General features: G+C 56.1%; 2 protein-coding genes across 2 annotated transcripts in view; one reads left to right on the top strand and one right to left on the bottom strand.

Annotated features, from left to right (window-relative positions):
• Nucleotides 1-17,842, bottom strand: part of HCN4 (hyperpolarization activated cyclic nucleotide gated potassium channel 4) — a 43,489-nt gene extending 25,647 nt beyond the window's left edge. The window contains exon 1 of the mRNA XM_003128497.6: nucleotides 16,928-17,842. Within this exon, the coding sequence (XP_003128545.3) occupies nucleotides 16,928-17,712 (785 nt within the window). The 5' untranslated portion in view covers nucleotides 17,713-17,842. The remainder of the gene's footprint in view (nucleotides 1-16,927) is intronic.
• An 889-nt stretch (nucleotides 17,843-18,731) lies between these two features.
• REC114 (REC114 meiotic recombination protein) overlaps nucleotides 18,732-26,554 on the top strand; it is a 171,019-nt gene continuing 163,196 nt past the window's right edge. The window contains exon 1 of the mRNA XM_084968857.1: nucleotides 18,732-18,971. The gene's annotated coding sequence lies outside the window, so the exon portion shown is untranslated. The remainder of the gene's footprint in view (nucleotides 18,972-26,554) is intronic.

The following is a 26,554-nucleotide window of genomic DNA, read 5'->3' as shown; positions in this document are numbered from 1 at the left end:
TCCCTTCCCTCATCCAAAACCCAGGTCAACCGCCTCCTCCTCCACGAACTTGGTCTAACCGCGCTGGGTGTCTGTGTTCACAGTCATCACCTCCTGCCTCTTTTGTCAGGTACCACCCCATGCTCCTTCTGGCCCCCAACAAAGAAGCTAGGAGTCTGCATCTGAGGAAGGGATGGGGGCTGGGGGCTTCCCCTCCATTCTAGGCCCAGCATAGATAACGGCCCGAACTGAGCAGGAAGATGATGTGATGAGAAAACAGAGGGCAGCCATCCACACCTGGTGGGTACTTATTGTGTGGGAGCCATCTGCACAGCGGGAGGCAGGTGTTATCTGAGTCCCTTATATAGACGGTCCTATCTCACTGAATCCTCATGAAAATCCTATGAAGTAGGTACTATGATTATGCCCACTTCACAGTTGAGACTGAGGCACAAGAAGCGGGGAAATCGGCTGGACCCGGTGTGTCAGGAATTCAAACCCAAACAGTCTGACTCAAGAGCCCCACTTCTCAGCATGCTCTAGAAATATAAACCTGGTTGGTAGTATTTTCTCTCTCCCAAACTCTGTACCTCCTCCTACTCGCCTTCTCCCTCCCAGCCCTGGCTCCTGCGCTCTCTTCCACAGCACCTTCCTCCTAACATCTTCCCTCCCTAACCCATCTGCTTCTTCCCATCAGTGAACCTTAGGTGTGTCCTAAGGACATCACTGTCCCAAAGCCCACAGGCTTCAGGGCCAGGGTGGCATGAACATCCCCCTCTCCACATTGACGCCTCTTCTGCGGGAACATCCACAAGATCCTTGGAGCATCCTGTCATTTGCTGGCCATCTTTCCAGCATCCGTCTGCCACCCTCCAGGCCCCTGGTGATGCTGGCTCACAACCTTCCATTCCACCCTGAATCCTGCCCTCACGCTGGGTGCCTTCTACTCCCTCCCATCAACCCAATGACACCCAGCATCCCAGTGGCTTGAGGTCCTGCCTCTAATGTCTTCACTCCAGTCCATTCCAACAGCAGCCCCTGGACTGGCTCACTACTTCCAGCTGGTCCACCTCCAAACTTGGATGAGCAATGCTCTCTCCCACCCTAATCTCCTTTCCTCCCAGCTTAAAATAAATAAATAAATATATATATATATATATATATATATATACATATATATATACATATATATATATATGTAATGGCATATCTATTTTTTAATTTACTTACCCAGTCATGCTAAGCCTATTCTTTAGGGTCCCAGGAGCCTGCAGTCAGCTGACCCTCTCATTCTCCCATGACATCCCTCCTGCCTCTTCCCATCCTCCCCCCGACCCCAACATAATGGTCCTGCTCATCAGTCCCTCTTGCCCCATCTTTCTGGCACCACTTCCCCAGCTCACAGCCCTGGCCCAGGGCCATCATCAGCTCTTTTCATATTTATTCGGGCGGGTGGCTATGCAGAAAATCCCACAACCTCAGCCCAGTTCTAGCAATAAACACCAAGTGCCTTAGCCCCTTGTACCTCATCAGGGCTTCCATGCTCAGCTGGGCCCTCACTTCTGCTAGCCCAACCTTCCAGGAGACCCTAATAACCTTTCCACCACTTCCCACAGAAGCTTTTCCAAATTATCTCCTCTTTCCACTACTTCCACCCTCACTCCTAGCAGATAACACCACCTGTCCTTCACAGAGAAAACAAACGCCACCAGAAAGTCCCCGTCCTCTTCCTGCCACCAGACTCCTACTTGCTTGTCTCTCCCTCACCCCCTCCCCTCCCCCAGTCACAAGGGAATTGGTGACCCCTCCACCTGCTGTCCTGACACCATCCCTTTTCCCTCCCCAGGAGCCAGAACCTGCAGGGCACCCCCTCTCTCGCCGGTGTCTTCAAGCTCCCTCTCTACTCAGCCTTTCCCATCAGCTTTTAAGCTCTCTGCAATGAAGAAAATAAAATCTCTCCTGAACCCCCACTGTCGTATCTCATCTCCCCTAGAACTAAGCCTCCCGAAAGATGTGTCACTGTCTCCACTCTCTCACTTCCACGTCCATCCCCTCCACTGCCCTCACCAGTGTCCATCCACGTCCATCCCCAGCACTGCTCTCAACCACCCAGCAACATCATCGAGGCACACGCCCTGCTTCAAAATCCCAGGGACACCTCCCAGTCTGTTTCTGTCTTGACCCTCGGCATCACGTGACACTGTGCACCATTTCTGCCAAGACACCCCGCTGTGCTGGCTCTTCTCTGTCCTGCCTCTCCTTTCCCTCCCGATGCAGGAGCTCCTCTTCCCCTGCGTAACCTTTAAATGTTTTTGTTCCTTTGGGCCCTCATCCTCCCTTTCCTCCTCACCAACTCCCAGGGCATCTTTATTCTTCTGGCTTCCAAACCAGACCTCTCTCCGCCCCTCCCCCACAGCCATGTGGTCACTTGCTGACTACAGGTCAACACCTGGATGTCCCACGGGAACCTCCTTCTCCACATAGCCACATATCACTTGGCAGCTTCCCCCACAAACTCTTGTGCTCCCAGCACAAGACACCACCAGCCATTTGAATGCTTAACCTGCAAACCTGGGAATCAACCTCGACTCTCCTATCTCATTGACCTTCCAATAGTCAATCGTGTGGGATTCAGCACAGCTCATCCACCCAGCACCTGGCCTACTTCAGCACCTTCCTAACTGGGCTCCTGCCTCTCCCAGGACCTCACAGGCCTCAGGCTCCAGGGTAGAGTCCGCATCCTCACCACGCTTTGCCAAGCCCCAAGTCCTTCCAAGCTCCCAACTAAAATCCGAGTTCCTCACTCTCCTTCCAGGGCACCTCCTGATCTGGACTCAGCCTCCTCTTTTGCCCCAATTCTCCTCATGCCTCTGCTGCACTAGGCGCTCTGCTCCAGACACTCGGCAGCTTTCAGTGCCCCAGACCTGCCACCCTTTCTCTGTGCTCTGGGCTTACACACAGCATCTGCCTGAAGCTCTGCTCCCCACCCCAGCTCCTTTGGCTCAGAGGAGCCGTCACTCCTGGGAAGCCTTCTCTGTCTCCTAGGAAATCTGGTTAGATGGCCCTCGTTCATGCTGCCCTAGCACAGTGCACACTCTGATGGAGCTGCCTGTCTGTCTCTCTTGTGGTCAGTTGACTCTCTGAACTGGGCACCATGCCTTTTTACGAGGTATGTCCAAAAACCATGTGAATGGGTGGGGAGCGGGGAATGGGTGGATGAGTGAATAAATGATTGAATGAATCCCTTGGGAGCCAAAGGCTGAGTGGCAAGAGGCCCAGCAGAAACTACACAGAATGCTCAGCCCTCAGAGACACCTTCCCACGGGGCTTTCACAGGCCTCCGAGGATGGGGAAGGAACGTATTCCCTCCAAACTCCCAGGACTCAAAGATTCCCAGCAACATCCACTAGCAAATGGCCTGCACCTGGTGCAGATGGCGGTGGAAACGTCACAGGGGAGGAGTTGGAAGTGTGAATGAACACGGGACCAGGAGAGAGGGGGGTGGGGTTCTGCCACAGCGGGATGACAGGGAAACCTGGTTAGATGCCCTGGGTTGGCATGGGACACTGCAGCTAAAGAGACATCAGTCAAGGCCATGACTGTGTTTCCAGCCTGACCAGCACAGGCCGGCAGTGGCAGAACACACCAAGCCTCCTCTCAGTATAGGCGCACCCCCTCCGTTACAGGCACGCTCTTTGGTGAGGACTTTGAGGAGTCTCTCTTCTCCCCAAATAGTCCTGGCACAGAGTTCCCCTGGGCAGGGGAGGGAAGCAGCTCCACTTCTCCCCTAGACTCCCCCCTCTGTTGCCTCCACGTTGCAGACCCAGGACAAGTCCCATCTCCCCAAACCTTCTGCGTGCTCCCCAAGTGCAGAAATGAATCCCCTTGCCCGAGATGTTAATACATAGCTGGGCCCAGAGAGGGAAGGGTGCAGGGGGCCTCAGATAAGCTGTCTTACTGTTAAATGAATGGGTGGATTAAAGACGGTTGGGGGTGGGGTGGGGGTGGAGAGGCTAGGGAGGGGAGACGGCCAAAATTAAAAATAAAAAATGCACTGAATGAAATGTGAACACGTTATTTCCTAGTAGGATTAGGGGTGATTTTTGTTTTCTCCATTACTCTTTTCTTGATTTTCTAAATCCCCCATAACGGGCAAATATTACCTTTTAATCAGAAAAATAAATCCACCATTAACTACTGACCAGTGTCCCATGCTGTGAAGAGTCCTCTAATGCGTACCAGGGGAGAGACACACAGTCCCCTGGGAACTCTTAGGCGGCCAGTGTAGACAGAGGTGCCTCCCAAAGGAGGGCAGGAGGAGCAGATTTTCTGGAGGATGTTAAGGATGAGGAGAGAGGCGGAGGCCTTTTGAAGGGCAGGTGTAATAGAAAGGAGACCACGCGCCCGCCCACAACGCACACGTGGGCCACCTTCCTTGCCTTCCCACCCGCACCACCAGTAACAGCTGCTGGGAAGCGAGGGCCAGCCCCTCCCCGCCCTGGCTCTCCTTTAGGCTTCTTCGCAGAGACAGCGCAGCGGCCCTGCCCCCTCGCCACGCTCCGCCCACCCGAGGGGGCGGGGCGCCGGAGCCTGACCTTTCAGCCTCCCCGCCCCCTCACGCAAGACAGCGCTGCCTCTGGGGGGCAATAAACGCCCCCCCCCCACTGCTCCTCCCTGACCCTAGGGTCTCCCCTTACAGCTGATAAACTGCTGTCTTCCTCCCACCCGCGTCTGGCCACTGGGGCTCTATTTTTAAACCACCTCCAAATCTCTGACTCAGAATCACAGGGCTCCCAGGTAGCTGCTCCCTCGGCCGCCTGGGGCTGCTTCCCAAACAGATTGGGAGCCAAGGGCATCGAGCTAGCTAATGGGTGGGTTGTTGGCATTTGGGCATAGCCCTAGCTCCTCATTTTCCTGCAAGGATTAGCTATTGCCTGAGGAACAAAATCTGGCTCTGTGTCTGAGCTGGAAGACCCAGACAAGATGACCCTCTACTCCCGCCTCTTCCCTGGCCCCTCTCTGCCCTGAGCTGAGGCCCTAGTCCCTCAACATACAGTTAGGGCTGGCTTCGGCTGCTCCCCAAAGGGGTGAGCTGTGTGAGGGCTGGAACTGACTGAATCCCCTGCCCTGTCTCCTTCCGGGATCTTTCAGTCGTACAGCCCAGTGCTTCTCAAATTGCCATCCGCGTACAAGTCACCTGGGGATCTTAGGAAGATGCAGTCTCAGATTCACTAGATGTGGGGGCAGGGCCGATGCCTGTATTGCTAACAGGCTCCCAGGTGATGTTGAGGCTGCCGGTCCAGGGACCTCACATGGAGTCGCCAGGCTCTAGCAGACAGTACAGTGGTTGAGCACTCCAGTGTTTGAATACCTGGCTGTGTGGCCTTGCACACATCACTTCACCTCTCTGAGTCTGTCTGGTGGGGAAGGTTGACACTGTGGTTGCAGGATGGAGGTCCGTGCTAAACAGCAGAAGGAAGCAAGGCCAGGGGCAATGAGACGATGGAACCAGACAATCTGTACAGATACGCCGAATCCAGGGATCTCTGCAGTGCAGAGGCTAAAGAGGCCAGCCAAGGGCAGCTGGCCAGATGGGAAGCTTGCGGAAAGAAGAATGCACATCTCAGAAGACGTGACACCTCCTCCACCAACCCAATATCAGGGAGAAGAGATGGGAGCGTTTTAAATGCCAGACTTAGGACCCTTCTAGGGACATGGGCAGCCAGGGAGGATGCAGAGGAAGAGAGTTCCTTGGGGAGAGGATTGTGACTGTACCTCCTCAATGGCACGGCTGAGCACAGGCCTGGCCATAAGGAACACCATGTACCAACCCATTGCTTCTCCAATGGTCTGAGACCTCTTCTAGAGAGCCTAAATCTGTGCGCTCACAGAGACACACTAGCATAAGGTGTGCACACAAATACATGCATACACATATACACACACACACACACACACACACACACACACACACACACACACACCTTAAACACCTGCTCTACAGCACCCTAACCCGCAGGATGCTGTGTTCTCTCAGGGTAGTGGCCTCACGTCTCTGAGTTTCACTCAGCTGACAAGACCAATTGGGGAAAATTGGGGAGGAAACCAGCAATTGAGTACTTCTCTGCCTGGCTTAAAAAAAAAAAAAAAAAAAAAAAAACGGCTCAAACACAGCTCCCCCCACTTAGGAGAATGAAGCAAAAATAGACTCTTGCTGTGGAGTAGCATGTGAGCACAAGCTCAGGGGAAATTAGGTAGGAGAGCTCACCTGCTCCTGTAGGAAAGCGCGCCTGGGCAAAGGAGGAAAAGGGATGCACTGGGGACAGGACTTCCTAAGGCCAAGTAGCTCAGGGCTAACGAGGACGCCAGGGGAGGGCTGGCCATAGAAGGTAGCTAAATATTAACTCTGAGAGAGCCTTTATGTGGCCCTTTTCTTGTTAGGATGGGGGTCTCCTTAGGGTGCCTGGGCTCTGAGGACATGATCTTGATGGGACTCTGCCGCCCTCCCTCCAAAAAAGCACAGTCTGACAAGGACGCTGAGCAAGGACCATGTTCCCCAGGGTCCTGCCAGCCCCTGAGTTGTATGATTCTCTTTGCTAACAACTTGCAGGGAAGAAAGGGGAATGACTCCCTGGGGAGGCGCTCATCACAACAACTTGGATGTATTTCGCCTCCAAGCTCTGGGGAGCACTGAAGGGCTACCGTGAGTGCTATGCACTCAGAACCACAAGCTTAGTGGGGAGGGGGTCCTGGGGTGTCCAGCTCACTGGCCCCTGGGTGCTCCCCAAACTTAAACCCACCCGGGCCTCTTCCAGGCATCCATAATTGCATAAAGCTCCCAAGTGACTCTGCAGCCACCAATTTTGAATTTGGGGTCCTGCTAAAACCCAGCTCCTCTCGGGTCCCACTTGCAAGGCCAGGGAGGTAAGGGCTCGACTCAGCCCGCACAGCCGGACACGGCAGAGTCAAGTCTTCAGCCAGCCCCCTTGGCTCTGTCCCCAAAAGCTTCAGAGCAACGTGGCAGAAGAATGACTTCCCAGAGCCTCTGCGACAGAAGGGACAGCCTGTCGAGTTTCCTTCCCCTGCCAGTTCCCAAGTCGATGCTCCTGCTGGCCTGGCCCTTGGGGCCCCTCCAAGCACAACTGTCCAGTGTGACCTACAGTCTCCATGGATCCTCACATCTGAACTCCTCCAAGGCCACATCTGAGCTTCCCAGAGGGGACAGCCACCCCCAGGGGTGGTGACTAGGAGGAGGGGGTGGTGGGGCCTTATTGCCCAGGAAACAAAGAAAGCCTGATCTCCACTCCCACAGGGGCTGTGATCTAATGGGGGGCCCAGCAGATACAGCATAAGCACACAACATGCAAGGAGCCCCCCTGCTCTGATTGGCAGGATAGGGGCTGGCAGAGACTCCGCAAAAAGAGGCTGGGAAGTAAGGGATCCCCACTGCGCCACCGGGAGCACAGGGGCCGAGTTAATTCAAAGATCAAGCCTGGATGGGCCTCAGCAGAGTCTCATCAGCTCGCCTTGCCAGCAGTGCTGCCCCTGCCCTGCTGGCTCAATTTGTACTAATGGGGTCAGGATTATGGGTTCAATACCTATTTGGCCAATTAGCTTTGCTCCCTTCTCAGCCTCAGCCTGAGCCCTGATGCTGGACACTGAGAGAGGAAAGGACTTTGCAGAGGTCACACAGCAGAACAGGATGAGGGCCAGCAGGGCAAACTCAACAAGGGGGGGGTGGACAGTTACAAGCTGGGACAGCTAGGAATGGGAGACCCAGGCTCCCGGCTGCACCCCGCACCCCAGCTGGTGCTGCACAAGGACAGGCCGCAGCTTGCAGAGTCTCCCTTAGGGGACCAAGTTTCTTCTCAAGAGTGCCAATGGCACTGATGAGACCTGTGGACCTAAGGGTCTTTCCTGTCCCTGGGGAAGGGGAAAGTGCCTGTATACTCTGACAAATCATAGGTGGGAACAGCCCAAGGCTGGCTTTGGCATCGAGTAGCTGCGGACTTGGGTTAATCATTGGCAGGGGCTGCTCCAGCCTGCAATGGGAACCGCCGGGTAATTACTTCTGGGCTCCAGGCCACACATTCAGTGACATTATTGCAGCAGCAACACCTGCCTTCCTAGGATGGCAGATGAAGGGAGTCTTCTCAGACGTTGTGCAGCTGGGACCAGGGCCTGGGAAAGCTCCCCTGGGCTGCAAGGACCCGGGGTGAGAGGCCAGAAAGAGACACTCAAACACACATGCAAATACACACACACACACACAACTCAGACAGCATCAAGGGCAAGACCCGGGACAGTGGGCTTGGAGTCCTCAAGGGCAGAGCTTAAGGAGTGCAGGTCCAAAGAGGCAGGTTCTGAGTCACCTGCCCTCAGTGTCGGCCAACACCTTCCCCAGCCAGGCGGCTTAGGCTCCTGGACACTCACCTCCAAGAAATTACGCAGAAAGGCTCTCTCTCTGCATCAGATCCAGCTCAGATGTGCTTCGTCGAGGAAGCCTTCCCTGATCATCAACACAAACTGGTCTATCTCTTGTCTGCCCTTCTCTAAACCAGACCTGGGGACCCTGAGAGGGGCTGAAATCCTACTCTCCCCTTTGCCACATAGGTGGTGACCCTGTCCTCCGTAATGGGACCATCTGGGAATGGACCATCTGGGCTCCCAGCTGGGACCTCCCCTAGCTTGGCCCTCCCCTGAGCCCAGAAGACAATGTACAATGTATTAGCCAGCCCTGTGTTATGTATTAATTTCTGAAAGCCTCGTTCGTGCAGACATAACACGTCCACCCACACGGGTAAATGCTTAGACAGACACAAAATCATCAGCAGCCAATTATCAGGCCCCCGCAGCTGCCGTGAGCAGACCTGGAGGCCCCATTGCTTGCTCCACAATTTGTGGGAGCCCAGAGCTGAGGGTGCACTGGAGAGCAGGAGTCCCTCTATCAAGCCTCCCCGCCCAGCTCCGAGCACCGCTCTGCGGAAGCCACAAGCTGGCTGCCGGGCTGCAAAGACAGACACAGCACCAAACAACAAGAGAGCAGAGGGGGGCAGGAGTGGTCACACATGAGGTTTGGTGGCTCTGGCGTCGACAGTGGTGGCACCATTGTGTATTTATAATTTGCACTCTAGCTCCCGGAGAAGATCAAAGGCAGCTGGCTCTGATGCTGAGAGGTGTAAGAGCTCAGGGAGCTTAAAGGATGGCAGGGTTTCCAAGAGGCTGGGGCATAGGACAGGGTGGGCAACATGCCCACCCTGTTCCCAGCCCTGGGGTTGGCTCAAAGCCTGCGTTCTAGGACTCCCGTTCCTGACCTCAGACCAAGGGCCTTATCTTGGTCCCAAGCTGAAACGTGATCCTGAACACACACTGAGCCCGAAACCACAGACTCCACTTCCTCACTTCTCTGAACAAGGTAATGAACCATGTGACCACCTATTTCTCTGGTGGAAAGAAGACAGATACCACTGGCTACCTGTCCCCTTCCCCTCTGAATGAACCTCTACTAGGAACTCCTACAAGGAGCAGGTGCATCAATGGCATCCGGATGTGGTTCCAAAATCCCAAAGGATAAGCTCACTCAGGATAAGCCTGGGTGCAGGGGACAGACATTGTGATCCAGATCCCCAGGGTCACCCTCCAGACGCTGCCTTTTCAGGTACAGAAAGACTGGTTGGATTGGCTTAAGATGGGACCCTGAAAATACCTAACACCCCAAAATTCAGGTGTGGGGCTAGGGAGACAAGAAAAAGCTCAAGTGATGAGACCATTCAGGAGAAGCCTTCCCTGGATCCCCTTGGCTAGAGGCGTGGTGGACCGCAGAGCCCTGAGACCTTTGAGCCAGATGCAACAGAACTCTCTTGGGTTCTGGTTTCATCTCTGACTTTACTCTGTGACCTTGGACTAGTTGCTTTCCCTCCCTGGTCCTCTACTCCCCATATATAAAATCCTCCGCTAAGGCCTGTCCAGATCTGGTATTCTGAGACTTGCTAAACTTCCCATGCCAGCTGAGCCCCTACTCACAGATAATGTGTGTCCCACATCATCTGCAATGTTTTCATTCTCAAGAGAATGTTGTCTTGAACTGCTCTTGCAATTTAACTTTTTAAAGCTAACAACAACAAAAAAAAGGGTCATTTGGAGAAAATCTTTTTTTTCCCCATCAGAACCTCAGTTTCCTTATCTGTAAACTGGGGGTAAGAGACTCAATTTTTCAGGCCACTATGGAGAGTAAATGATATGAGAAATTAAGCCCCTAGCACAGTTTGGCACATGGTCATTGTTCCTAAATGGTAGTTAATGATCTGTGAGTCCACCTGGCTTTGGTTCCTATTGGTTTGCACCTAGGGTTGTAAACTCAGAAGTCTACAGGGTTAAGCAGCTAAATGTGCATGAGTGGCATGGCTGGGCTTAGGCCAGAGCCCACAGGGATGGGTGGGAAATGTGGGCAGCTGGAGAGCAAAAGCCATTTTAAAGCCTCTAGTCTGCTATAGCTCCTGCCTACAGGTGGGCTTGTGCAACCAGAGCTGCCAGAGTTTCCAATTTTTCAGGAGAATCTGGAAAGCCAAATTTTTGTGTTACCTCTTTCCGTTTTAAACATTGTCTCACACTTGTTATGACACACTAGGCTGGCCAAACAGGACACATCTGGGTACTGTATTTGGTCCACAGGATACTGCTTAGCAACCTCTGGTCTAAGTACTGAGGTCTCATCTTGAGCACTCTCAGTGATGGGGAGCTCACCACCTCTCTGTGCTGCCTCCTGCCCCAGCTCTGGGCAGGTACTGATGGCACAGAGTGTCTCTGAGTGGCTTCCTAGGCTCTGGGATCACAGATTTCCAGGGCCCTGGCAATGCTTTCTCAGTAAAGCCCGGCTGGCAGAGAACATCCTCTCCGAAGCCAAGGCGATGCCCCTGCCCTCCCATGGCCCGCTCTGGCTGGGAAATGTGGATTCTTCAACATCCCCTGGGCCCAAGCAGGACCGGCTGGCCGGCCTCAGTAGCCCTTCTATTAATTAGCAACTGGCAGTAGCAGCTCTGTGCTAGCCTTGAGCCAAGAGGTGTGTGTGCTGCTGCTGGCTGCCTCCTCAGTTATATGACAAGTCCCCTGGGGGACTGGAGCTGGACCTTCTGCTCTGGTGAATTCCCCCATGGTGATCAGTGTGGCGCGGCAGGCACAAGGGCCACTCAAGCTGCTAGGACACTTGTCAGCCCTGTCAACTGTATGTAGACTGGTGCCTTCCAGGCTGGCTGGGGGCGGAGAAGTGACGGGCAAGCGGGGCCCACAGGACGGCTGCTAGGCATGGGTTGGGGTGGGGGAGGGTGTTAAGATTCCACCTCGGCCCCCACCCCAGGCCACAACCTTAAGATGCCAGCTGCTCTCACTGGATATCTCTGTCCTCCTTCCAGCCAGCCACTGTCAGAACCCCTCACACCGGCTCTCCTGCCCAGCACCTCTGGACTCTCTCACTGGCAACATCTGTTCCTTCTTGGAAATCTCATTGCCGCACAGCAGTCACCACACTCCCTGCCCCTCTCCTCCAGCTGGCCACCCTTCTAGCCCTTTGATTGGGAGAGAAGCTGTGAAAGCAGTGGAATGGGATGGATTAATGAGGGCCCTCTGGCCACCTGGACCCCCCCCCCCCCCCCGCCCCTGCTCACCCCATCCCAACAGCCAGCATCCAGGGCCAGCAGGGTCGAAGCAGAAGTGCAAGACAGGAGGAGGGCTGAGGATCCGACACCCCCAAGTTTGCAGCCAACTTCTATGGCTGAGCCTCTCAGCCCTGTTCCCAGAACACACCTTGCCATGCTGAGCTAGAGGCCTGGAGGAGAAGCAGTCAGGAACTCAGCCAGGGAGCTCAGGCTAAGCACGGAGCATATGGTCTGAACCTCAGTTCTCCAAGTATGATTCGGGGCTGGGCACCAGCAGCATCAGCCTCACCTGGGCGCTTATCAGAAATGCAGAATCTCAGGCTCCACTCCAGAGCTGATGAGTCAGAATCTGTATTTTAACAGACTCCCAGGTGAGTTGGATGACCTGACAGCATGAGAAGCACCGCGTTAGAACAAACACAGAGTTCCATCCGAAGGCCATGCAGGGAGGGAGAGATGGCTGATGGTGGCCACCGTGGCCTGAGAGGGCATGCCAGAAGACCCAGGGGCCCTAAAGCCTGGGAGAGGAGGGCTCCTGGAAGGCAGACAGCCCAGCACTGTGAGGCTGGCCACCTGACAGCCCAAAGCCTCCTTGCGGGCAGCTCACGACAGCTAAGGGAGCAGATGGAGTGGGGCTGGGCAGGCGAGAGGCCCCCAGGCTCATCATGCAGTGGCCAGACAAGTAACCAAAGCCTTGCAATGGGGAGAACCTGGAGCCCCGGCCTCCCCACCCGGCAGTGTAAGGGTCCTGCCCCCTCACCGCACCCCCCGCCCTGCCCCCTGCCCCCCTGGGTTTCTGTACACCCAGCATCCCCGGGGTACCTCGACCCCAGGATGCTGGTCTCCACAGCACATCCTCCACCTGCCCCAGTCTTAGCAGGTGGAGCACGTCCCCATCACTGGAGAATCATGCTGCCCACTGTGCCAGCTGACAGCACCGCCCAGGCAGCTCACCTTGGAATTCCCTCTGCACCAAGGCTCCCTTCCCCCCTCCCCTGGCGCCACAGAGGCCTGCAGTGCCTTTTGGCCCAAAAGGGTCTGGCTTTTCACACCAATAGCAGAAGCACATTCCTGGGCAATGACCCCCCAAATGGCCCACCTAAGGAGGAGCTACAGAACCCCATCAGACCCAGAGCCAGGCCACTGCCTTCTTCCTCCTCGACACCTCCTACCTGAACAGCCCTCCCTAGGGTTTTAAGGGAGAGAGAGAAAAACAGAAAAGGAACAGGTCCCCACATGGAGCACCTTCATTCTCCAGGCGTCTAACTTGGCCCCGGGTTTTCATGCCCATCCTGCAGGCCACGGGAGGCCCAAGCCTCTGGGTCCAGAGGGCCCAGTGAAAGCACTGGGAGGCTAGCACCTGCCGCCAGGCCCCAGGTCAGGATGCTTCTGGGAAGGCCCAGAGAGGGGTTCACAACCTCGATGGTTTTCAACTTCAGACCCCAGAAGTTGAGGGTTACACTGAGTGCGTCCGGATAAGGGTACCTTTCTGGATAGAGACTCTAGCTTCCAGCAAGTACTCAGTTCTGTGACTCAGACCCAGTGGCCTGACCCAAGGACACAGGCCAGTCTTGTGTGCTCAGAGCTAAGAGAAGGAAGCAGAGTGGGCAGGGGTGGCGTGGGTCATGACAGCATCCCTGGGCTCTGGCAGTGCACCTCGCCCCCACCGGGTGACCACAGCTTGTACAGTTTGTGTCTGACACGGCCACAGGCAACAGGATGCCCATTCTTCTAGGTGGAAAAACTAAGGCTCAGAGAAGGCTCATAACCCAAGCAGCGTCCCAGAGCAGATAAGCCTGGGAAGTGATGTGAGATGGGCAGCAGTGGTACCTAGGGCCAAAGACCAGTGCAGGAAGTCAGTTTTAGGCCATCCCTGGGAACGACCAGGCCACTGGCCTAGTTTCCATGATTTTAGAGGCCAGCTATTAATGCCCCAAGTAAGGGCCCCTCTGTTTCCTTCCCTGCCTCACATTTCAGAAGGCATTTGGCTAGGAGAGGGAAGGGGCAGAGGGATGAGAAGGACCAGGCTTCTGCCTGCCCCCACTCTCAAGGCTCAGCTAGAGTTTGGGGCACAGACGCAGCCCTAGAACTGACATCCCACACAGGGATGGGAAATCCCTACCGGCCCCCACATCCACCCACACAGTTGCTGGATGCCTGCTCAGAGAGACACCTAGAAGTCGCACACCCAGGCTGGCCCCCTGAGCCTCATGCTCAAAAGCCCGACCAGCTTCTGGGAACAACACCAGGTCCATCTTCACTGGGGGTCCTCCCCTCCTTGTCTCTCCTCCTGGAAAAACAGGATCATACTGATGCTATGTTTTATTTGTTCCCAGTTTCCACCACCAAGCTCAGCTTCCAGGACATGGCTCATGTGAAAGGAAGGTTCCACCCAGGACCCAAGAGCCCAACCAGCTTTAGGTGGGAGCCTGGGAAGCTCTGTCCCAAGGGGCTGTGTGTTCTGGCCTCCTCCCTTACCAAAGCTTAAATATGGATGCAAAAGGCAAATGGGGAGTAGAAGGGGAGAGGAGGCCAGACAAGCCTGGAGGAGCCATGGGGGTAGCCAGAGCATGGTGTGTGGGTGTGCAGGGAGTGGTAAGAAGGAGAAGAGGCAGCCAAGAAAAGCCTATTAAACACACACCCCAGGTTACACAGGTCGCTCAGAGCGTAGCCCCATCCAGCCCTTGGAAAACCCAACCTTCCTCCCCAGGAATAGGAGGTGCCAGAAGCAGCCTGTGCCAGCAAGCCCTGAACTTCAAACCGCAAACTCAATCTATCATGGTTTGCTGGTGATTCTTTATTAAACCAATTCTGCTGGATCAATGCTTCCTGCCCGTCAAAATGATGAATAAATCCTCAACTGGCCTGAGCAATGCTTGCAGAAGCTCTGGTGAAGCCGGAGCTGGACAGTGGGGATTGGTTCCATATAGAGGTGCAAGGCCAGTGGCTGAAACTTGAAGGGCTGCTGGGTTTGTTGAGGGGGGAGGGCGGGGGCGGAGAGGATGGGTTGAGTTGGGTTTTCTAAGCTTAGAAGACTTGGCCAAGTCCTTGCCTCTTTGACCTTGTGAAGATGAGACCAGCTGTTTTTTTTTTTCTAGAGCCATGACCACAACCCCTACACACACACACACACACACACACACGCACGCACACAGATGGTCTTTCCTGAATTTCTTCCCTTACACCCCACCCAACACCAGGCTCTGCAAAGAAAGTGTATGCTTCCAGCTACCAGTTCCTGTTGCTTGTCACTCAAACCCAAATTCAAAGCCCAATCTGACTTTTCTTCCTGTTGCCCATTTATCAATCCCACTGCATCCACACACCTCCCTGTCCCTACCTTCCTTCCATGTGGCCCAGGCAGCCTGCAGTTAGTAAGGGATTCTGCAGCAGGGGGACTTCAGACACAAGCCAAGATGGGCAGAATAAGATCAGGAAGGCAGAGGAGATTCCACTGGATGCCATCAGCCTGGCCCCAGCCCTTCGCCATCCAGGATAAGGGGTAACTGGGTGGGCAAGGGCCAGTCAGAGGGAGCTCCATCGATGCCTAGTGTTAGACAGAGGCTAAGGCATGCCTAACATTGGCCCCTTGCGGTACCCCACCCCAGGCGATGGGATTGGGGGTGAGAACCCTGAACAGAGGCTTTCAGACAACAAAGCTAGTGGAGAGGCAAGCGAGGCAAGGTAGGTTGATACTGGCATAATCCACCTGCTGCCACCACCACCACCAGGGAGTTCAGAGAGAGGAGGGTCCCAGGACACCCACGGGGTGCAGGAGACAAGAGTGACTGTCCACTCCTCCCTAGCTCAGGCAGGGCTCCTCAGGTCACAAGAGGGGAGGCCACGGGAACCAGCCACAGTTCCTCATGCAAGGGTCTTACACTGGCTCGCCCAACTTGAGAGCTGTGGCTGTCTGTTTACTCTGGCCTCTGCCCACCCCTGCCCACTGGCAATAGGAATTCTGAATATTAGGATGAGGCAGAGCAATCTCTCAAACAAGGAAAAGGCAGGGGCCCTCTGTTCACCACCTATTTTAAGCTGTAGAGTGCTGCCTGACTGGTCATTCCCAGCACGAGAAATCTCTCTCATTGGATGGAAAATGGCTTTGCTCTCATTACAAACCTAGCTTCCCTGGAGTTTGCAAAGAGGGCTCTGGGCTGGCAAAATGCTCATTTATATTGGCAGGCAAGCAGGGTAGGCAGGGAAGGGAGCTAAATAGGAGCAGGGCCTAGAGAGACAGAAAGGATGAATTAAACCCAGCTCAAAAGGGTGAACATTTTTCAGACCCTCACTTCAGCCTTGTGTATCAGGAAAGCCCAGGGGGGGATGGGGGACCCCAAGAAATTGCCTAGGGTAGGGGCATCCCTGACCTCAACTTCAGAGGCAACAATCAATCTCTCTTTTTGTACAGATACCTCTACAGGCCCCGAGTGGTACCTGGCATCTGCCTCAGGTAATGAGGAGGGGGCGGGGTCCCTCTCCCTGACTGGCAGTCACACCCTTTGTTTGAGGACCTATGACTGCCCTGTGGAAGACCTGGAGCTGCTTGGGCCACTGGGGTGAGGATGGGGCACAGGAGGAGCTTAGGGTCACAGGACAACTGCTTATCAGTCAGGATACCAGGCATCTTCACTGACCACCCTGAGAAGGTCACGATGTCCTGCTAGTCTGGATGCCTGCTGCCCAGGGTGCTGGCTCCTGGCCCACTACCTGGTACAAGGGGCTGGGCCTAGGGTTAAGGTGGGTGCAGAAAGCTTTTATCTTGGCCCCAGTGACCTCAGTCCTCCGGGAGCCCAGCTCTCCCCTCCCCAGTTGCAGCTTCCCAGGACACCAGAAGGCAGATATCAATGCCTGGGGTCAGCGCCCAAGGAGCGGGCCCAGCTGCCAAAAGGTCTGTGTCTCTCGGTGGCCCTGCTCTGCAGGCTAAGAGCTGGAGCAGCCTCTACGATGGCCACCCAGACTCTGCAGCCCAGAAGAGGGAGGCGGGGATGTGCAGCTTAAGGTGGTAGAGCCTCATCCTGGCTGCGGACAAGGCTAGGCCAGGCTCCGAACACCTTTTCAGGTTGCCTCTACTGAGGCCCAGACACTAGGAGACCAGGTTGGGAGGCTGGAGCACAGAGGAAAGTTCTGACGGCGGTGCAAGAAGAGGTCTGGGGGTGTCTCGGAGCCTAGAGGCGTCCCCAGGCTCCCAGCGCCAGGAAGGAAAGTTAACTCTGGCAGAGGGGCAGGGCCGAGAGAGTGGAAGCATGCCTGCGACCGCTCAGGGAACGCATAGGATCGTCGCTGGGCCCCCCTACCTGAAGTCGCTGTAGGGGTGGATAATCCAAAACCCGGCCGACTTAACCCTCTCCTGCTCGCGCTCCACCGCTTTCTGGCTGCCAAACATCCGCAGGGAGAATTTGTTGACCCCAGGCTGGAGCATGGCCCCGAACTGGCGCTGCATAAAGCCGGCCTGGCCCAGGCGCACCTCCGCCTCGGGGAGGATCTGGTCGCCGGCGGCCGCGCCTCCCTCCACTTTGATCGCGGTGTCCACCGAGGGCTGCTCGCAGGAGGCGGGGACCGGCTGCGGCGGCTGCTGGGGCGGCGGCGGCGAGGCTGCGGGCTGAGCCGAGGCGCCAGGGCGCTCGGGCTCGGCCGCCAGGCCCGGGGGCGTCCTGTCCTCACCGGGGGACGCGTCGCCCTCGGTGATGAGCCGCCGCTCCTCCGCGGAGTCATGCAGGTGCCCGTGGCTGCTGCCGCCCCCTGCTCCGGCGCCGCTGCCGCCCCGGCTGCCCAGTGATGCCAGGCTCCCGCGGAAGCGCCTGCAGTCGCCGTTAGTGCTCGACTTGCCGGTGCCGCGGGCCGACCCTTCGCTGTCTGCCGCCCCGTGGGCCGCGCCCCGGGGTTCCGTGCCGCCTGCGGCCGCCGAGGGTGAAGGCGAAGGAAGCGGACGCAGCCGGATGCTCCTTCGGCTGGGGTCTTGGCGGCCCCCAGCCCCCTCCTCCTCGGCGTCCTCTTCCTCGTCCATGATCCACGCCTTGGCCCCCACCTGCTGCGGAAGGCTGTAGAGTCTCTTGCGCATGGACGGCGGCAGTTTGTCCATGGCGCCAGGGGTCGAAGCCCGGCCAGGGGCAGGGGCGCGGGTGCGGCGCCGCGGACCGGCTCCAGGTCCACCCGCGGGTCAGTCCGTCCGCGGGGACGCGTCCTTCGCCGCCGGCACGGGGCCGCCTTAGGCGCCCATGCTGGGCAGGTTGCGTGCCGCCGGGAGGCTCCCAGTCCGGCTCCGGGTCCCGGGGCTCGCCGCGCTGCGCCTCCTCCTGGGCCAAGCTGGGCGCGGGGACCCCGCGCTCTCTAGCTCGTTCCCTCCCTCCCGCGGTCAGGGGCGCGGCGCGCCGCCCGGCTCCAAGCGCCCCGCCCCCGCGGGGAACAATGGGCGCGGGTTGAAGCGGCTCTGCGGCCGCGGCGCTTGGAAAACCGCTTCGGAGTGCAGAACGCACGGCCCGCGCGCTTCTAGGGCGTGCGTCCCGCGGGCAGGCGGGCTGTCAGTCTGTCCCGCCGCCCGGCCTTTGTGGCCAGCCACGCGCGATCTCGCCTCGCTTCCTTTGGCCGAGCCCGGCCGGCCCGTTCCGGGTCTCCCGCCGCAGCCGAGCGGAGCCCAGCGGCCCGCCGGGCTTACATCAGCGGCCGCCTCCCCCGGAGCGCCCTCCGGCAGCGCTCGGCTCCCGCGCCCCGGAATATTCATGAAGCCGCCGCAGCTCGCGGGTTGCCATAGGAGCGACTCCCGCAGCCGGGCCTGCCTACCTGGGCTTCTTAAAGGGGCAGTGGCGCGCGGGCCGGGGGCCGGGAAGGGGGCGGGGGCGGGCTCGGCGGGGAGCGCTGGGTGGACGCTCGCCGGAACTCGGGGGCTGAAGTGAGAGGCGTCCCTAATCCTCAACCTTCGAATGTCTTTCCTTGGCCGCAGGCTGGGAGCGTGCCCCAAGCCTAGGGTTCTGGCTTGGGTTGCGAATTCCCCACCCCAAGACAAGGGGGTGGGGCGGGGTTTCCCGACCTCTCCTTCTCCGCGCTCTGGGCTCGCCTCTTCCTGGCGGTTATGCTTTTCACCTGGGTCTCCGACCCTCCTTTGGCGAGGCGGGCGGGTAGTCCGCACGAGGAGCCCCGGGCCTTCCCGCAGCGCGCCAGGAGAGGGGGTTTCCGGGAAATGCACTGCGTCGGGGCTGCTCCCGGGGTTTTCCTGTGATACAGGCGGGGGGCGAATCCCCCGCTGGTCTTTCCCCTGCGGAGCCTCGCGGCGGCCCGGCCAGAAGGGCGTGGGGGAAACTCCGGGAGGCACAGGGCTCGCGGGGGAGACCCAAGCCCTTCGAGGTAAGACTTCGAGGAAATGCGCCCGCAGCAGCCACTGATGCGGGATCGGACCCCGCATGCACCTCTCCTGGGGTGGTTCTGATGCGTGTTTCGGAGACCAGCCGGCTGCAGCGGGGAGCTAGCAGGCGGGCTCCCCGGGTGACTTCGCGCTCTGGGGCTAGCTGTGGACCTCCTTCTCCCTGGGTTCTCCTTCAAATTGTGACACCACAACGCTAGGGTAGTTCCTGCTCCTCCCAGGCTCCCTACCCCCAAGCAACTGCACAGCCCCCTCTCCCTTTGAGTCCGCTCCCCACCCCCCACCCCCCAGGCCCGCCGGCGATCCAGCTGTGTGTCCTTTCAATGTGTGCGGTCTCTGGGTTTACCGACAAATCCCACCAGCTCTGCCAGAGATACAGCTCTACTCCTCACCAACACCCTGAGACAGCCTGACACCCCAACCCCCATCCACACAGACCGAGCTGCCAGATCCTCTCTTTCTGGCCTGGGGGCTGCCAAGATGGCCCAGGGCTTGCTCAGATACTGCGGGGGCCAGCATGCCAGATTAATTTAGCAGTGTGGATGGGTCATGGGGGGGAAGGGGTTGGCCAGGGAAGGTTGGAGTGTGGGTTTAAAGCTGAAGTGGATCCTCAGCAGATTCTGACAGGAGGGAAGAGAAAAGTCCCCCTAGCCCTGCCATCTCTCTGAGGAATAACGTGAAGTTTTTCTTCATTCTCAGCCCACTTGTGATCACCTCCCCCATCCCATTCAGAACAGAAATGTGGGGAGCAAAATGGGGGGATGGTGGTGTTGCAGCCTGGCAGGAGATTTTCTGCTCTAGCCACAGGTCCACAGGACCTCCCAAGGGGAGAGGGAATGACTAGGGTGATGACATCAGCGATTGCTGGCATTTCTACTTTCCAGCAGCTCTGAGCTGACAGTTCTTTGCACAGATGCTGGGAGGCCTAATCCCTGAGTGTCCTTGGGTCTCCTTGAGAAGGAGTGTTCTTAACCAACTGTGAGCCCTGCCTGCCCTGGTGCGCCAGCCACGGGGGAAGACCTCAGTTTAAAGCGCTTCTTTGGGCTTCTGTGTCCATCCAGGAGCCAGGCTGCCCTACCAAACCTTCAGGAATTCAGCCCTTACCGGCTTTCTAGTGACCCATGGTAGGGGCATCTCCTCCTCTAAGAAGCCCTTCCTGACCACCCACATTTTGGCCATGTCTCCCCTTTTGGGTCCCATGGCCCAGGAGCTCCCATCAACCTGTGTCTCCTTCAGGACTGAGCTCCCCAAGGGGAGGACACATCTAACTCATCTCAGGGACCCCTGCACCAACTCAGTGGGGGGACAGAGAGCAGATCCATACGTGTCAACTCCACCCGTGACTGAGGGACCCTGGAAGTTAGCTAATGCCATTGAAGGGGCTCCTTGAAGTAGACAGAGGATAGGACCCAGCTTCTGCTTCCTGGGACACTATGGCCACAGGCTGGCCAGGGGGCCAGGTCCCTTAATTCCTCCCCCTCTAACAGCTCCCCTCCTCTCAATTTAATTACCACCACCCATTCAGGACAAGCTAGGACCACCCCCTGGGTGAAGAAATGACCGTTTGATAAAGCAGGCACCTGGAAACCCTTCATGAGGCCTGGCTTTCCTCTCTCCTCTCCGCGTACAGTGGATAGCTGTGGCATGCCAGCAGTCTGGGGAAAAGAGGATAGGGGACTCAGATCTTGCCCTCGATGGGCTCCAAGTTGTGGGAAATCTAGACTCACGTTCAAGAAAGAGGAGACAGAGTTCCGTGTGGTACCAGGGATTAAGGATCTGGCATTGCCACAGCTGCAGTGTATGTTGCATCTGAGGCTTGGATTCAATCCCTGGCTGGGGGAATTTCCATATGCACAGGTGCGGCAGGGAAGGAGAGGAGAAAAATCAAGACAGAAAAGAAGTGTGTATTAAATCATGCCTCAACCAATGAGATTTCAGGAGACAGACCTTGCTGAGGCTTGTGGGTAGCTAGGGAGGACTTCCTGGAGAGGAGGGGGCAGTCAGCTTTGGTGAGGGATGTGGATCCAGCACTTTACAGCTCAAGCTTCATTTGTTAAACCACATGAAATTTTTGTGTGCCAAATATGGTCAGATTTTCATAGTTCCATGTGGCTCGACCTAGCAGTCTTACTCCCATTTGCAAGTCAAAGAACTAAAGCACAGAGAAGTTAAGTGACCTGTTAAATGTCCCACAGCAAAAAATGGTGGAGCTGGAACTCCAGCCAAGGGCTCCATGGGTCAGGCTCTTCTCTGCTGCCCAGGTGACTCACACAGATGTGGTAGGGACAAGCCCAGATACAGGAGAGAGAGGCAGTTCTGGCTCTGGCATGGCTAAAGCAGGTGAAGACAGCCCCCCCCACTTTGCCCCCCCATTCTGTATTCTCCCCATTGCTCCACCCATGTCTCACACCCTCTCCTTTCCAGCACCACCTGAAAAGGCTTGGGGTCTGCTCTGGTTGGTCTGATAGCACAAACACAGGATCTGGGAACCCCAGCAAGGGGAAGGCGCTTCCCTGGACTGAGCTGGGGAAAAGACCTGTGGCGTTCAGCTGCATCGGGGAACTGAGCACCTCTGAGAGACAGATGTGCCTCCTGACAGGCTTCAGGGGAGCTGGGTATTCCTGGAATGCCACACCAGGAAAGATCAGGGTCTAAGAGAGAAGGGACTGGAGAAGATGGGCTTCCTTCCCTGGGAGGGACGCTGAATGTCTGGGAGTGGGATAGGGATATAGCTGATTATCATATATCAACCTGATCTTATTTGGTGGTGGCCTAGATGGGCAGAGGGAGATGGGACATTCTGGAAGTTTATTTGCTCATGGTCTGAGGGTATTGTTCTTGCTGAAAGAGGCAGCTCTGGGGCAGGACAGTGGCTCCACACTATGTAATACCAAGGTTTCAGCCAGTTCTGCTTGAAATTTAACCAAAAAGAGAACAATGTAGGATATGTTAGGGTAAGGTTGCCAACTGTCCTTTCGTAGAAGGCTGTCTCTATTCTGACATTATATCCTTGTTGTATTTTCTGTGTTAAAATGCCCTTTTATGAAATCATGGTACTAAAAAAAAAAAAAAAAAAAAAAGAGTTCCTATAGTGGCGCAGCAGAAATGAATCCAACTAGGAACCATGAGATTGCATGTTTGATCCCTAGCCTCGCTCAGTGGGTTAAGGGTCTGGCGTTGCTGTGAGCTGTGGTGTAGGTCGCAGATGCAGCTCGGATCCCGCATTGCTGTGGCTCCAATTAGACCCCTAGCCTGGGAACCTCCATACCCCACAGGTGTGGCCCTAAAAAGACAAAAAGACAAAAAAAAAAGAAAGAAAGAAAGAAAGAAATTGTAATACTGAGAGAGAGTATTTTTTTATGTTCTTGGTTAAATAAAAAGTTGTCATGTGGTTCTGTGTTCCCCAAAATCATCTTTGAAATGTTATTGGTCTGTGAGTTCCAAAAGTCTGGGTGCCCCTGCTATAAACAATAGAGCATAAGACTGGAAAACGAAAGCTCTAAAATGAAATACTTCATGTCATTTACTGCCCATGTATGCCTCCGTCATCTTGTGTATAAAATGGGTTTCATGAAATGTGCCTCCCAAGTTATTGTGACAACTAAATGAGCAAGCAAATGAGGCAAGCATGGCTTCTCATGTAGTCCAGTTCTCAGTAAGCACTGAGTGATGGAATATTGAATGAAACCCACATTAGCTAACAGAGGGGGAGACACTTGGCCTGTGGAATCCAGTTTAGGTCATATGCTGCTTTTGGTTGGAGTTCCCACTGTGGTGAAGTGGGTTGAGGATCCAGCATTGTCACTGCAACATCTCGGATTGCTTCTGTGGCGTGAGTTTGATCCCTGGCCCAGGAATTTCCACATGCCATGGGCACAGCCCCCCAAAAATTGCATTTGGGATGAAAGGGGTATCTTGCTATTGAGGATTGCTTTCTTTGAATTCTTTTTTGTTTGTTTGTTTGGTTTTTTTGTTTTGTTTTTTTAGGACCGCTCCCACAGCACATGGAGGTTTCCAGGCTAGGGGTTGAACTGGAGCTGTAGCTGCTGGCCTACACCACAGCCACAGCACCTCGGGATCTGAACTGCATCTGCGCTCTGCACCACAGCTCATGGCAACGCCAGATCCTTAACCTACTGAGTGAGACCAGGGATCAAACCTGTGTTCTCTTGGATACTAATCAGATTCGTTTCTGCTGAGCCACAATGGGAACTCCTGAATTCTCCATCCTTGACAGGCCCTGGCCAGATGTCCAGAAGGCAAGCTTTCTTCTCTAGGATGGGCATTTGCCTAAGTGGGATCAGAGGGAACTGACTCAGAGGTCACCCCCTTGACCTTGTGCTGGGGAATCCCCGCTGTCCACAGGTGCAATGTCATCTCTCTGTGGTGTAGGATCTCACCCTCCGATGCCCCTTCTGCTGTGCTCTGAGGCAGGTCTGTTCCGTGGGCTGGCTTAGGGACATATGTACTTCCTGCTGGGCATCGTGACTTGGGGACAGGACCGCGAGAATCTGCTGTATTCTCTCAAGCTTCCTGATGAAGAAACAGGAAGGAGAAAGGGGCACATGGAGAGCAAGCCCAATTGGATATAGATGTTTAGAGGGAACAAATCCACCCCCAGTCTTGACCAAGCCCTTGGGTGGCCATCCCTCAGCACAGCCGCACATGGAGAAGGCAAAGAGATGACCTAGCTTGGGCAGTTCTCAATGTGGTCAAAGCAGTGAAAGGCTCTCCCGGAGGTTTGTACTCAAAGGTCAGAGGAGGTGGTTCAAAAGCCCAGAGCAATGGTTCTCTTGAATATGTATGGTCAAGGTGGGCTTCCTGGAGGAGGTGGAAGGTGAACTGAGGTTTCTAGGCAATGGTTACAGTGCACATGTGTTTCTTACGGGGGAAAACAATGAGTGGAGCAGCGTGGCAGGGGTGGGGGCTGCTGCACTCGTTTAGTGGGGTAAATGAGGTATTGCCAGAGGGTACGGCCAGGGGAAGGCTCTACCTTAAGGGGCCACTAAGCTGTTGCCCCAATCTGGCCCTAGGAGGTCTGCCTTTCCCTATAGAAAGAGGGTATTGGGTCCTTCTGATTCCTTCCTCCCAATACCCTCACCTCCAGACTCTGGCTGCAAAATCCCTCATGCTCACCCGTCCCTGGTGAAGGCAGTAGTAAAAGCAAGCCTCCACAGGCTCAGCTTCCTGTTGGGCTTGCCACCTGCTTTCTTCTCTATTCTGCCTGGTTTCTCTGGGATCTGGGAGTGCGAGCTGGAGTATTGTCCTCTTCTCCACCATCTGCCCCTGTGCAGGACCCCGCCTGTGAGTGCCGGGAGCCCAGCAGAGCCCAAAGGCCTTTCATCCCCAGGCCAGCCCTGGTTCTGCTGCCCTTGATCTCTCCAGTCTCCCCATCCTGCAACCCCAGCTGTTCCCCCAGCACTCTGCCAGGGTGCCGGCCGGGACACCATGCCCCTCTCCTCCCAGGGAGGCAGAAGAAAGATGTGCTGACAGCTCAGCCAGGCCTGGACTTTGTCTCCATGTCCTGCTGGGGCTCCAGGACGTCTGGGCCACCTGGACTCAGAGCCAGGCTGGAGAGTGAGGCACTTGGGGTGGAAGGAGGCCCCCGAGGTGCTGGCTGAGCTGAGCTGCCAAGAAATAAGTACCAGAGACTCCTCTGCCCTGAGTCTGGAATTCACCATCTATCAGGGCTGAAGGGAGTTTAGACAGGGGCCAAACTGGCTTCAGCAGCCCAGGCTGGAGGTGTTAGGGAGGGAAAGGAAGGGACAGGACGGCCTGGGAGAGGGGGAAGAGGCTGGGCAAATGGGGCAAGGTGGATTGCGGGGTGGGGGAGTGAGGAGAGTTGGGTGATGGGGCTTTCCTGGGAGCCCTGAGGTGGCCCAGGAGTGGGCTCACGCCTCCCCAGGCACTGGGCTCCTCCCCTCCACCAAGCCCTGCACACGTGGTCCTCCCTTATGTGCCCTCTGCCTTCTCCCCCATTCCTCTCCTTTTTCTCCTTCCCCCAATTTCACATCACTCCTTTTCTTGGCTCAATCGTGCAGCCATTTATTTATCCAGCCTCCTGTGGAGTACCTCCTCTATGATGCTCTAAGCTCCAGCCCCTAATCTCCAGGCACCTCGGACTGTGGTAGGAATAAGACAGATACAGAAGCTCTCGTGTGGAAGCCAGGGGCAGGGGCACGTGGTGTGGGCACGTGGGAGGAGAGCAGAGGAAGGAGGAGGAAGGACATCGATGAGGGGTGCAGGGGAGAGGGGCGTGTTTGAATTGGTCTGTGCAGAAGGCCTGTGTGGTTTGGAAGAGTGGAGGCAGAGAGGTGGGCACGCCAGGCAAAGGGGCCCCCATGCGCCAGGATGGGTGGGCAGTCTGGGAGCCTGCGGCCCTGGTGGTCGGGGAGCAGTGAGCACGAGGACCATGTGGGTTGGTTCTGGAGGTGAAGACTGGAACCAACTCAAGACAAGCCAGGAGACCAGCCCGGTGCTCAGCTCTGCAGTGAGTGAGCCAGAAAAGGATAAGACACAGTCTTTGCTCTTGCAAGCTCACAGTGGGGTTAGGGAGAGTGAAGTAATGACACAAAACCATTTAGTCATCCTCCCAGAGACAGATACCTGCCCCCCCCCCCCCACCGGCCACGGGGCACACATGGAGTGAGCCACAGCCAGGGTGGAACAGCTGGATGGGAAATCTGCTCTCCAGCTCCCTGCACAGCACATCTTTTGTATGAGCCCCTTGGCCCAGCCTCCCTCCCACAAGCCCTGCATATCGGGTTAACCTGCTATTACATGAGCCTTCTGCTGGATGCCTTCCAGGGAGAGACAGTTCCGCTGTGTAATGAAAGCTGTGCCCCCCAGGCCACCCTGCAGGGTTTAGAGCAGAGTCAGAGTCAGGGAGAGGGCGATTGAGGCTGAGATGGGGGCTGTGAAAGACACTGTGACAGGGTATGTGATAGAGGCTATGACAGAGTCCGTGACAGGGACTGTGATAGAGGCTGTGACAGGCGCTATCATAGGGACTGACAGACACTGTAACAGGGGATGTGACAGAGACCGATGGGGCTGTGACAGAGACTACGGTAGGGACTGTGATGGGCTGTGGCAGGGACTGTGACATGGGCTGTGACAGATGCTGTGACAGGGGCTGTGACAAACTGATAGGGCTGTGACAGACTTTGGTAGGGACTGTGACAGGGGCTGTGACAAAGGGTATGACAGGCACTGTGACAAAGACTGTGACCAGAGCTATGATAGGGATGGTGAAAGGGACTATGATAGAGGCTGTGACAGGCACTGTGAGAGACACTGTGACAAAGACTGTGATGGGGCTGAGATAGAGATTGTGACAGAGACTGTAACAGACACTGACAGGGGCTGTGACAGAAACTGGTGGGGTTGTGACAGAGACTATGGTAGGGACTGTGTCAGAGGATGTGACAGGGCTGTGACAGGAGCTGTGATGGGGACTGTGACAAAGATTATGATAGAGACTGTGACAGACACTGTGACAAAGACTGTGACAGGGGCTGAGATTGAGATTGTGAGAAGGATTGTGACAGGGGCTGTGATAGAAAGT

This window comes from Sus scrofa, chromosome 7 (assembly GCF_054392235.1).
Source record: "Sus scrofa isolate SSC_HxYL_T2T_F1_AM1 chromosome 7, Sscrofa_HxYL_maternal_Yorkshire_Landrace_v2.0, whole genome shotgun sequence".
NCBI lineage: Eukaryota > Metazoa > Chordata > Mammalia > Artiodactyla > Suidae > Sus > Sus scrofa.
Note: the sequence above shows the minus strand (reverse complement) of the source record. Positions and strands in the feature narration are given on the sequence as shown.